At 45.4% G+C, this 12,500-nt stretch overlaps 1 protein-coding gene across 1 annotated transcript in view; it reads right to left on the bottom strand.

Moving 5' to 3' along the window:
• LOC147025423 (voltage-dependent T-type calcium channel subunit alpha-1G-like) overlaps nt 1–12,500 on the bottom strand; it is a 347,934-nt gene that overhangs the window by 30,444 nt on the left and 304,990 nt on the right. Inside the window, exon 31 of the mRNA XM_085886389.1 lies at nt 1,088–1,228. Within this exon, the coding sequence (XP_085742515.1) occupies nt 1,088–1,228 (141 nt within the window). The remainder of the gene's footprint in view (nt 1–1,087; nt 1,229–12,500) is intronic.

The following is a 12,500-nucleotide window of genomic DNA, read 5'->3' as shown; positions in this document are numbered from 1 at the left end:
AACCTTAGGTGGTGGAGGTAACAATAGTAACTCAACATTAACTACAGTTAACTGCAGTAGTGCTTAATTAACTATAGTTCCATGATGTTGTACAATTTTTTTAAGTTGCTATCATCGACCGTTGACTGCATGAGTAAGAATACATTAACTATACATTAGTACACATAATTTGGCTTGTGAGTTTGTTAATTTATGGCTTGATTTGGATGCATTATTGAACCTGTGGACAGAATGAGTTGAAGACTTGTGGCTGCACTGGGGCTTTGCCCAGATCGGTTTAAGACGGTAAAAAAAAAAAAAAATACTGCAGTGAGGTGAGTGAAACTGCACTGAGACTGTCGTCAGGTGAAGTAAGACTATAGTGGAACTGTGGTCCTGTAGTGAAGTGTGTGTTGCATTTTTGTAGAATATACTACAGCAGAAAGAAAGTACAACTAATTTTTTTTTCAATTTCCCAAATGGAGTACTCGTGCCATACAACTGTACTGCAGTACAACTATAGTATTGTACTTCATAGTTACCAGAGAACAACTACAACATGTACCTCAGTAACACTGCAATATTTAAACTGTGGTATTTATGGTACTTTATAGTTACTATAGCACTACTATTGGAATGCTCTTGATGAAACTGCTATTGGCTGCACACAGACCCACAAAGTAGATCATCCTGCTTACGACAGCCAGAGAAATATGTCCGTGGATGATGCCCCTCTCTCCCCCAGTGAGAGGTGGCCTATAAAGGCCAATAAATCGATTTTGTCATACCTCCTAATACTGTAGTAAGATATCTTATAGGTCCTGTCGAGAGCCACAGAATGTCATGAAAATCACCAAAACAGTTATTTTAATTGTCTTTCCCCTGGTTGTCGATCTGGATCTACTGAGATGGACTCGAGCCAGGATGGTACGTGGCAGGTACCTCCTGTTGGTAAGGACCCATGTGGTAATAACTGATATGGCATGTCGTTCCAGATCACATGACCGTTGGGTTCTACAGTCATCTGAAATTATGTCCTTTCAGGTTCACCAGACAGACAAATATCTACACTTTTGTAAATGTGCACCAAAATATTTCCAAAACCTACCGGTGATTTGTGAGGCTGAAGGTATGACTTCCTTCGTGAACGGTCGACATTCAATGACTGATTGCTCCCTCCAACTTGCGTCTGGTCTTCACCATCTCCAGACACGTCGCCTTCATTTAAACCTGCGATCTCCAGCTCCACCTGTCAGGTGAACAGATTAATAATATCTATAGCATAGAATAACAAGTACTATTATGAAATATTATGAACAAGTTGGTGCACATTTCAAATGGTAAAGTTGAAATGGAAATTGTAAAGTGCATCATCCATTTAAAAAAAAAAATTAATAAATAAAATCTAAAATTGCACTTTTTCCTTTAAAATTAGAATTAAATACTAATATTTGCTTTTCCCGTGTTTTCACATTTATCATCCCTGAATCACAAACATGAATAAGGTTTTAAATTGAATTTGTAAACATAAAATCAAATAAAAACCTTATTGACTTAATATGAATAGCTTGCACTTTGTGGGTCTGTCTCCAAGATAAATTTCAAAACTACAAACAAAAACTATTTCAGGGCTTGACTACATAATATAATCGATTTATTTATTGGAAGGAAATTGTTCATAATGCAGCATGCATGCCTGCATCCATCCATCCATCCATCCATCCATCCATCCATCCATTGGGACCATCCTCTGAACAGAGCATCAGTGCTGCCTAAGCAGTCTCCTGGGCTATTGGGCACAATCCTGGATGGGTCGCCACGCCAACACAGGATACTCAAATGGTTCAATCACCCAAGCAAACTGGTACTCATTTTGCCAACCTCAAAAGGATGACAGGCTGAGTCAACTCCTACCTGGTATTGATTCAATGGCCAAGCAGGATTTGAACTCAGGAATCTTGGTTCCAAAGCCCACCACCCTTACCATTAGGCTTACACCAGACACATGCATCTATTATGTATTGTGAACTGTGGTGTCTGTCCATGCGTTTGTCTGTCAGTGCGTTTGTCTGTCTCCCGTTTACAGCGGATGCTTCCCACGCTGTGTTTGAAAAGCTACTGATTGGTTATTTTGCATTTTAATTGCACTTCTCTTTCAGCAACATAGTCAATCACTTTATTGTCCCTTTCAGTAATCCTAAAAATCAACACGAACATCTGGATTAAAGTGGATTTCATACAGATCTTCATGGAGTAACACACTATTTTAAATAGCTCTATTTTGCCCTCTTTTTAGACAAATCCAACCTCTGCCACCCGATGTTGCACCAACATTTTGTGGTGGGTGGTTTCAGTAGCTCAGACCTTATAGGCTCTGAGTGAAACCAAGAGTGCAACATAATGAACCTTTTTGAAGTCCATTAAATTATTTAAATTGACAGATCAAATTAAAGATTTCCCGTCACTGAGGACGGATACTTTTGCATATTTTCCCCGTCACTGGGCATGGGTACTTTATTGCTTGTCGAAAATAAAACGGATGAAAAGTCGATTTAAAAGAAAGAACAAAATCAGCAAGATATGCACAATAAGGAACACAAAACTACTGTTTTTTTGTATACCTTGCCGAGGCTCGTATGAGAGCGAACACACAATGCCCAGCAAGGGGGGCATGAGACAAGAGGGGAGGGAGTGGGAAGGACAAAACAGTGGAAAACAGAGATCAGGAGATCTGTGGAAGGGAGAGGGATGGGGTGGGGAACATGGGGAATACAAGATGGATATTACAGGGACTTTCAGGAAGGAAAGCAGGGAATTTGAAGGAGGTGGGCTTGGGGTGGATTAACGGGGGTAGAAAAGATCAAGGATTTGGATGGGGGATGATCAGAGGTGGTGGTGAACAGCTGTTTTGAAGGCCTGGAGGGAAGAATGTGATTGAATAGAGTGAGAGAGTTTATTCCAAAGGTGGGACTAGAGGAATGAAAGAGTGAAGGTGAGTAGTAATTCGTGATTTTGGAAGATTTACCAGAAGGGGGTTGTTGGCAGACTTTGAGCACCCTGCAGAAATGTGGTGGGAACAAATCACAGAGAGAACAGGGGGGAGGGGGCAAGACTGGAGAGGAGCAGGTAGAAGACAGAAAGACCACCGACCTGCCTGCGGTGAGAGAGTGAGAGGCCCAGGAACTCAGTCTCATTGCGGGAGATACCATTGATTCAAAATGCCTCGGTTTCCACAGCGTGAAGCCGAGAAAGGTGGGAGGCAGGGGCACCAGCCCAGAGGGGAGAGCAGTACTCCATCAGGCTGCGGATGAAAGCTTTGTAAGTGGTCAAGAGCTCAGGTGGGCCAAGGAAGGAATTTGCACGATGGAGGATTCCCAGTCGGCGACTGGCTTTGGAGGCTAGGTTGGAAATGTGGCTTTCCCAGGAAAGATTATTGCAGATCATGAGACCCAGAAGCTTGAATGAAAGGACTTCTTCCAAAGCATTGTTGAGAAACTGGATGGGGGGGGGGTTGTGGGGGGTTTCCAAATGGTCCTTTCTGAGAGACATAGTGAGAGTGAGATTTGTCCGGATTGAAAGACATGTTCCACGTGTTGGACCAGTTTGTGATTTTATCCAAATCTGCAGTGAACGAAGAAGCTGTGGCTTGCCGGTCTGAGGGATGACAGATGGTACGGCAGAGGGTGGAGTCATCAGCAAAGAGACAAAGAGGATTTTCCAGGGAGTCGGAGAGATCATTGATGAAAACCAGAAAAAGAACAGGGCCCAGAACGCTGTCTTGAGGAACTCCAGCCTGGACAGGAAGAGGGGATGAAAGAACTCCATTTAGAGCCACACGTTGACTGCGACAGGAGAGGAAGTCTGCGAGCCATGAGTGGAGATGGCCTTGGATACCATAGGAAGAGAGTTTGGTGAGCAGGGCGGGATGCCAGACTGTGTCAAAAGCACGCGATATGTCTCGGGATATGGCTCGGATTTCCTGTCTGGCATTGAGGACCTCCATCCATTGTTGGGAGAGCAGAATCAGCATATCCAGCGTGGAGTGACCTGGTCTGAAACCAAATTGATGATCCAAAATCAAGCCATTGAAGAAGAGGAAGGATTTCATGTCTGAAGCGGGGATGGATTCCATAACCTTGCTGATGATTGGGAGAAGGCTGATTGGTCTGTAGTTACAGGGATCTGTTTTTGTACCTTTTTGTGGAGGGCAGTAATGTTTGCTGATTTCCAAGCAGATGGAAGATGACCTTGAGCAAATGAGAGGGTGAATAGAACAGAGAGAGGGTGAGCAAGAGAAGAAGAGCAGGTTTTTAGGACACGTGGGCTGATGCCGTCTGAACCGGTTGCAGAATCTGAGTCAAGGTTTGACAGCAAGCTCTCCACCTTGTCAGGAGAAAAGGACACAGAGTCCAGGGACAGTTGGGTGCGACTGGGAAAGTTGGTAGAGAAAGCGATGGGTTTCGGGCACAAGATTTCTATGCAAACACCGAGTTTAGGCATTCAGCCTTTTCACGTGTGGTATCAGCAGTGTGGCCATTTGCAGTGATCTGCAGTGAGCGAAGAAGCTGCTGCTTGCTGGTCTGAGGGATGACAGATGGTACGGCAGAGGGTGGATTCATCAGAAAAGAGAAATAGAGGATTTTCCAGAGAGTCGGAGAGATCATTGATGAAAACCAGAAAAAGAACAGGGCCCAGAACGCTACCTTGAGGAACTCCAGCCTGGACAGGAAGAGGGGATGAAAGAACTCCATTTAGGGCCACACGTTGACTTTGATAGGAGAGGAAGTCTGCGAGCCACGAGTGGAGATGGCCTTGGATACCATAGGAAGAGTGTTTGGTGAGCAGGGCGGCATGCCAGAGCGGGAGCAGGGTGGGCTTTCCATGAGGCAGAGGCAAGTTGTTTAAGGATAACTGCCTCGCCACAAGCTTCAGTGAACCAAGGGCGGGAGGAAGGGTAGGACCACTGAAGACGAGAGGGGATAAATCTGTGCATGAGGGAGAGCAAGTTTCTTCGAAAGAAAAGTTGCCTTGAAGCAAAAACTACCATCATGGGAATGAAAATGATAAGTAGATAGATAATCTAAACATAAACAGGAATGGGTAGGAGGCATGAAGAAAAGGATTAGCTTGTTTGCTGTTCCCATATGAGCATTAGTCTTGCGATTCTATCACCCAAACTTCTCCATGAGCATAAATTCCATGAAAATATTGACATCACATCACACTGTATTTAATTTGAGAAGAGTATGTTTGTTTTTTTGTATCTTTGACTTCTCTACACTCCTGAACCGCTGGATGGAACGAGTTGAAAACTTGTGGTTGTACTTGCAGGATGTACACAAGAAGGTTTTTGGTGTCAAAATCCTCAATGTCGATGTGTGTCCCATAGTACCGTGTGGTGGAAGCTGGTATTACAAGCCATAATCAAATTCGACAAAATCATAAAAGTGGGGAACGGATGGGTTCTTTCATACTTATTTAGAATCAAGAAGTAACCCTCTGCCTTGTGATGGTGACTTCCAGATGCCGGTAGGTATATGGTTTGCATTTTGGAGCTGCTAATGAGCGGTGCTGAGAGAGCCGGTAAAATAAAGTGCCTAGAACACCGTCGTAGTGTCAATGTCACCAAAGTGATCATGCTAACCAGAGCTCGATCAATGAGCAAGCGTTCTTGTTTTAAAAATGATAGAAGCAGCAGTTTGCGTGTCACTGTCTGCATGATCAAGCCACCAATTGCTATTTCTTCAATTTGTGACTTTGGATGCATGGTTGGCATTCTGCTTAAGTGGGATGTTTATCATCGACACTCCAGTCATCACGCAGAAGTTTTAACAGCGAACGACAATCAATAATGAAACATATTTTGAAGCCTACCTTCAAGGTTACTGACTGTTATTGCCTATTGGCTTGCAGGTTTGCAATCTGCACTCAAGTCGGCTTGAAGAAACTCTTTGTCCTCAATTTATGGTTCAAATTGGCACTCCTGTTGAGGTCATTCAATGCACCAACTCTCCTCCCTCCCACATCTTCTATATTCTCACATCATTAGTTGTTCTTCGTGGGTCACTGTTTCCAGACTCATGCAACTCCCATCAATGTGATTCTCCAGCATGCATGCTCTTGTCTTCCTGGATTAAATTTCCAGTTTGCCTCTCATATTTTTCTCCTACCCCTTCTTTTTCTTTATTATTCTCCACTTTCTATGCGACTTTATTCAACTGATCATTTTCGCTCTTCACCATCACATTTAGAAGTGACTGTGAAATTGGTGGAAATATGTTGTGGTCAGACGAAACAAAAATTGAAATTTTTGGTCGAAATTTAAAGCGTTACATCTGGATCAAGCCAAACACTGCACATCACCCAGTCAACACCATCGCCACTGTCAGGCATGGTGGTGGCAGCATCATGTTATGGGGCTGCTTTTCATCAGCAGGGAATGGCACGCTTGTCAGGCTCGAAGGAACAATGGACAGTGAGATATACAGGAGAATCCTTGATGAAAACCTGCTTGAGTCAGCCATGAATCTAAAACTGGGCAGGAGATTCACATTTCAGCAGGACAATGACAAAGCACAAAACTAAAACCACACTGGATCCCTGAAAAATAAGAAAATAAATGTTCTTGAGTGGCCCAGTCAAAGTCCTCATTTGAACCCAATCGAACATTTATGGCAAGACTTGAAGATTGCAGTCCATCGACGATCCCCATCAAACTTGGCACAAATGGTGCAATTTTGACGTGGGAAATGGGCAAAGATCACTGTGCAAATCTGGCAGAGACCTTCCAAAAATACTCCAACCAGTCATTGCTGCAAATGGTGCTTCCACCAGCACTGACCTCAGGGTCTGAGTGCTTTTTCAACCAGTGAATTTTGATTTGCACATTTTTTTTTTTTTTACAGGTGTTCCTGACACGTAACCTCCTACAACTATGTGTTGAGTTTGATCTCTTGAGTTATGAATAAAAAAGTTCATTTGGAAAAATTGTTTCTACATCTGTTGTTTATGTATAGATGTATGTATGTATGTACAAATGTACACACATAAATATATATATTGTCGTGATCCCTGCTGTTAATATCTACCAGCACGGAATACTGACGTTAATGTCCGAGCTTCAAGCAGTCCAAGTGTGGACAAAGAGAACAAGAAAACACACCACTGTGTTTCAAATCGGCCTCTAGGGGAAGGCACGATATTTTATTGGCTCGATCTCAAAAATGGCTGGTAACAGAATGGATTACACAGCACAAAAATACCCACCAGAACTCTTAGCAACAATAGAGTTCCAACAACAGGTGGACAACACACAGCTCCGCTCGATGATAGCCGGGAATAACGATCACACGCATCCCGATTTGACTCAATCCTTTCAACGGAGCTATCAACGATCAGCGCGACTGTGCTGTCGAGAGTCTTGAAAATCACTTGAAAATCGCTTTTAAAACATGCGATTTGGAGCTCGATATATTTTTCCACTCGCGATCTTCGAGCCACATCTGTTACCAGCAATGGCGCCCCGGCTCTCACGCGGTCCGTCCACCACGTCCGACTTGCCAACCAATCCCTGGGAGCCTGAAAAAGGTCACGTGACGTCGTGGGTGGGACACTAAATTTGGTGAGAACATGGTTTTTCTCACAGTCCTCCCCACCTAAAATAAAACCCGTCGGATAGACGGCATTTTGAAACCAGTTATTGTACTCGTTGCAAATCACAGAGCAATATGATGGCGGTGATCGTTAACAATCTTGTACAATAAACAATGTTCATCCACAACACAATATTAAACACACTACACCACATTCATATCTACCCCACCTTATTTACCCATCGCCCGCACCACAAGAGAGACAAAGGGAATTAAACTTAAGTTTGGTGCTCCTTGTCTACGAGATGGCGACTAAGGAGGTCAGCTAGTCTGTTCTCCACTCCTTTCACGTGTTTGACTGTGAGGTCGTATTCGGAGACGAGAAGTGCCCAGCGCAGAATACGCTGCTTGGAGGTTTTTGGCTTGGCTGAGCCAAACGAGCGGGTGGTGGTCGCGGTAGATGGTGATGGGTCCATGGCCAATATAGACAGTGAGCGCATTCGCGCTTGATGTCTCGCGACATGGCGGGCCATATGAACTGATCCTTGACGTTGGCTAAGGTCTTGGCCGCTCCGACCTGACCCGAGGAAATATTGTCATGGGCCAATTGCATGACTGACTGACGATTCCTCCCCGGTACGACAGCTCGGTGTCGTACCTTCCACGTCTGGGTGGAGGACATGCTCTTGGGGGAATATTTATGCATCAGCACACCTGCACCATTCACATAGTAGCCTGTTCGTCCAGGCTTGGAGTCTTCTCCCATCTCCCAGAGGGTGGCAAGGGTGGGATCGAAGTGCTGATCTTCCACTAGACTGGTTACCACAGACAATGCGGGAGTGACCTCAGGCACAGAACTGGGGTTGTTAACTGCCTCGGAGGATTGATCCTCCTCACCGGATTCGCCGACTGGCGAACAAGTAGCTGGGAACCCCGTGTCACAGACGGGAACGGTCCCTGAGGAGCTCGGCTCCTGAGGTTGGCCTGACTGGAGGCTCGGGTGGACTTCAGTCGAAGCAACGGCACCGTCGGAGGCTGGAGTCGAGGCGCGAGGCTCCTCGGGCCAGAGTGAAGATATGTCTGACTCCACCACTCGCTCCGCCTGTTTGCTCTGGGATGTAGTGACCACCCCACAGGTCAGAGTCAATAACTCCTCCCTGGCCATTGCATCATTGCCAATCAGCAAGGATACCCCTGGTACCGGGTAGTAGGGTACCACCGCACAGGTCATCGGACCCATAAAAATGTCACTCCGGACCTCGATGAGAGCAAGGGGATACCAGCCAGGAAGCTGGTTAATGCCCCGAAGGACGATATACTTGCCGGTATAATGCATGTGGGAGGCCGGAACTACCCCCACCCGGAGAACACACAGCGTCGCCCCAGTATCCCGAAGGTATTGGGCCTTAAACTTCACCACCGAATCAGGGCCACCCACTAAGGCTGTCCCTGAGTAATCCTGACACAGAGGATGAATGGACTTATTAGCCTCGGTGGCAGTGACCTCTGTCACCGATTCCACCGTCATGCTCGAGGGCCCAGTTGATGACCTCCACTGACCTTCCTCCGATTTAACAGCCGGGTTGCCTCGATAGGCCGGACGAGTTGGGTTAGAGAAACAGCGGTCTCCACCGTGCCCCACGCGTTTGCAGAACTCGCACCAGGGCCGTGCCCTGGCCTGCATCTCGCGACCGCCACCAGTGGAGGGCATCGGGGAACCCTTCCCCTTGATCCAGCCACCGGGTAGACGGGGGGGCGGTCTTGACCGCAGAATCCTCCGTCTTACAACGCGACTGAGTAGCTTGCAACATTTTGCACGCCAAAACATGTTTATCAATAAGCTTGATGCAGTCTGACAAGGAAACAGTGTCTATATCGACAAGAAACAACGCTAAAGGCGCTGTCACACCTTGACGTTTTAGCCAGCAATGGCAACGCATAAAAATGTATGTAAAGTGTTGGCGTACACTGAAGTTTTGAGGTTTTTAAAAAAGTTTTGCTCGTATTCATAACGTGTTGGTCGTATGCATCACATATTAGTAACGAGCACAGAACGTTTCGTTGTCTTATAGATAACTTATACCAACTAATGCTTCACCTGTTGTCGGCGTTCACAACCTACGCCCAACGATAGTTAAACTTTGACATTGCGCGCTGCACGTATCGTCGACGAACTCGTGGCGTTCTCTGTTAAAAACCTGCCGCACGCCGATTTAAATCATAACCGCCTGAAAATTGGAAGTGTCAACATCGCAGTCACACCTTGAAGATTTAGCCAGCGTATGCTGACCGATGAAAATGTGTCTAAAACACTGGCACACGTCGAATACGGTATGGGTAAGTTGTGTATACGCTAGGAGCACGCTGAAAAACAATGAAGTACGTTGCCATATTCCGTGGTACATCTAGTACGTCATGAAATTTCAAGCATGCTGAAAATTTTACGACGTACTCGACGTATGGCTCACAAGTTCCGCATACACCGGCATAAGTTCTCGGCACGCTCCGCGATCGTTGTCACATGTCGGACACACGTTACTTGTAAGTTATTCATGAGTTGAAACACGTCGTGGTAATGTTTAGCGTATCCGAAACTTAATTTTTAATCTATGAGTAACGTGCTTTGAACCTATGAGTAACGTGCTTTGAACCTATGAGTAACGTGCTTTGAACCTATGAGTAGCGTGCTTTGAACCTATGTGTAACGTATCTCAAACGCACATTGTCGTATGTAGACGAATTTGATTGACGTCTTCCGGATGACCACAGAACTTATGAACGTGTTTCTAACTTACATCTACCATATAATGGCGATTTGGCAGCGTTTTGGGGAATTGGTATATACAAATGGGCTTCACAAGAGGAACCCGTCAGTGTTCCAGACTCCATGTTGAGTAGATGTCAATGTCAGTAGTATCAGTAGTAGTAGTATTAGGTGAGCATGTCAGTAGTAGTAGAAGTAGTAGTAGTAGTAGTAGTATTGGAAGTAGTAGTAGTAGGTCCATGTCAGTCATAGTAGGTGAGCGTGATTGGGAGGGTGTGGGTGATGATGGATCCTCGTTGCGTCCACGAATAGGAGACTACTTTGCACCATTGTTCGATGTTCTTTTCTGCTAATTTTTTTTTCTCATTCCCACGATGAACTAATTTTTTGTTTCAGTTTTTAAAGTATTAAAAACGACTTGGAAAAATGCATAATGTACTAGTAATGAACACAGAACGCTTCGATAACTTTTCGATAAGTTATACCAACGATTGATTAGCGCGTTTTAGGCGTCCACAACCTATGCCCAACGATAGTCGAACGTGTGAATAGCGTGGCAGCATATCGTCGACGATTACGTGAGGTTTTCTATTCATAGGCTGCAACTTCACTTTTAATAAATGCCTGTCACTCGCCTATTGTTTTTGGACGCTGGTGCTCGGCAATTGAAATCGTTTCCATTGAACGAGTTAAATCGCTTCCACAGCACTGCAGTCACGACACCAACAGCAGCAGGCTCAGTGCCAGCCTCATTCCAGGCTCAAGCGGATCCCTGTAGAAGGTGTACTGCTTGGTTATCCTTGGACTCACTCTGGCGAGCAGCTCTTCGAACATCGCTGGAGACATTCGCAGGAAGTTGATGAAGGATGCATGGTCCTCGTTCCGGAGTTCCACCATGAGCTGGTCATACATGCCGTAATGGCGTGGCATCCCAATCCATGGTCTGACCCAGTTCCTTCTCCTCCCGACTCTATTGGCACGCAACTGGTGCAATGTCAACTCGATGAGGTCATGTTGATGTTGGAGGACAGGTAGGTATTGTCGTCTCAGCCTTGCCGTGTCCTCCATCTATCGGAATGACATGGACATGTACTCACCATGAAGTCTAAAAAAAAGATGGCTTCCTCTTGCGAAGCCCCTTTTTATATACCAATTCCCCTAATCGCTGCCAATACGCCATTATACGGTATCTGTAAGTTAGAAACGCGTTCAGTAAGTTCTGTGGTTGTCCTGAAGACGTCAAATACGTCTACATACGTATTTGTGCGTAGGACATGCTTTACAAATAATTCCCAAGCACGTTACTCACAGGTTATGAATAAGTCACGGGTACCCGAAACATTACTTTGACGTGTTTCGACGTATGAGGAACTTTCAAGTAACGTGTTGCGAAGTGTGAACAACGTTCATGTAGCGTGCTTACAAAACGTTACTCATAGGTTAGAAATAAGTTTCGGGTACGCCAAACATTACCTCGACGTGTTTCGACTTATGAGTAACTTACAAGTAATGCGTGTCGACGTGTGTCAACGATCGCATAACGTGCCTACAACTTATGGCCAGCGTAGCAGAACGTGTGAGCCATACGCCGGCAAACGTCGTAAAATTTCAAGCATGCAAAAATTTGAGGACAACCCAAAAGTGCAACGTTTAAAGCCAGCGTACCACGACGTATGGCAGTGTTTTTCAGCGTGCTCTTAACGTATACAAAACATACCCATAACGTATTCAACGTGTGCCAGCGTTTTAGATAAATTTTTCATAAATCGGCATACGCTGGCTAAATCGTCAAGGTGTGGCAGCGGCTTAAGTCCGGCGGAAGCTGTTGATCGATACGGTAACGCACCAGGAGTTCCTCAACCGCTGGAGGTAACTCAACGCTGCTCCCCTCGAACCATCTCTGCAGCTGTTCCAACAAGATCCGCGAATGTTCCTCATAGGTTTGACTGGACTGACAAGTCCAACTGAAAAAATTAGGCCTATAAATACACGGAGACACCGCATAGGCGTTCAAAATCTCGGCCTTCAACTTCGGGTATTCGTTTCCGTCCTCGGTTGCCATCCTCGCATATACCTCCTTCGCCTTTTCAGATAGATGGCTAACAAGATGGCCGACCCACAAGCTCTCATCAATGCCACCGGAAGTCAACAACTTCTCTGCCATC

This window comes from Eptatretus burgeri, chromosome 6, assembly GCF_056783735.1.
Source record: "Eptatretus burgeri isolate ZD-2024b chromosome 6, Ebu_testis_v1, whole genome shotgun sequence".
In the NCBI taxonomy this organism is placed as follows: domain Eukaryota; kingdom Metazoa; phylum Chordata; class Myxini; order Myxiniformes; family Myxinidae; genus Eptatretus; species Eptatretus burgeri.
This window is presented reverse-complemented; position numbering and strand designations above follow the sequence as displayed.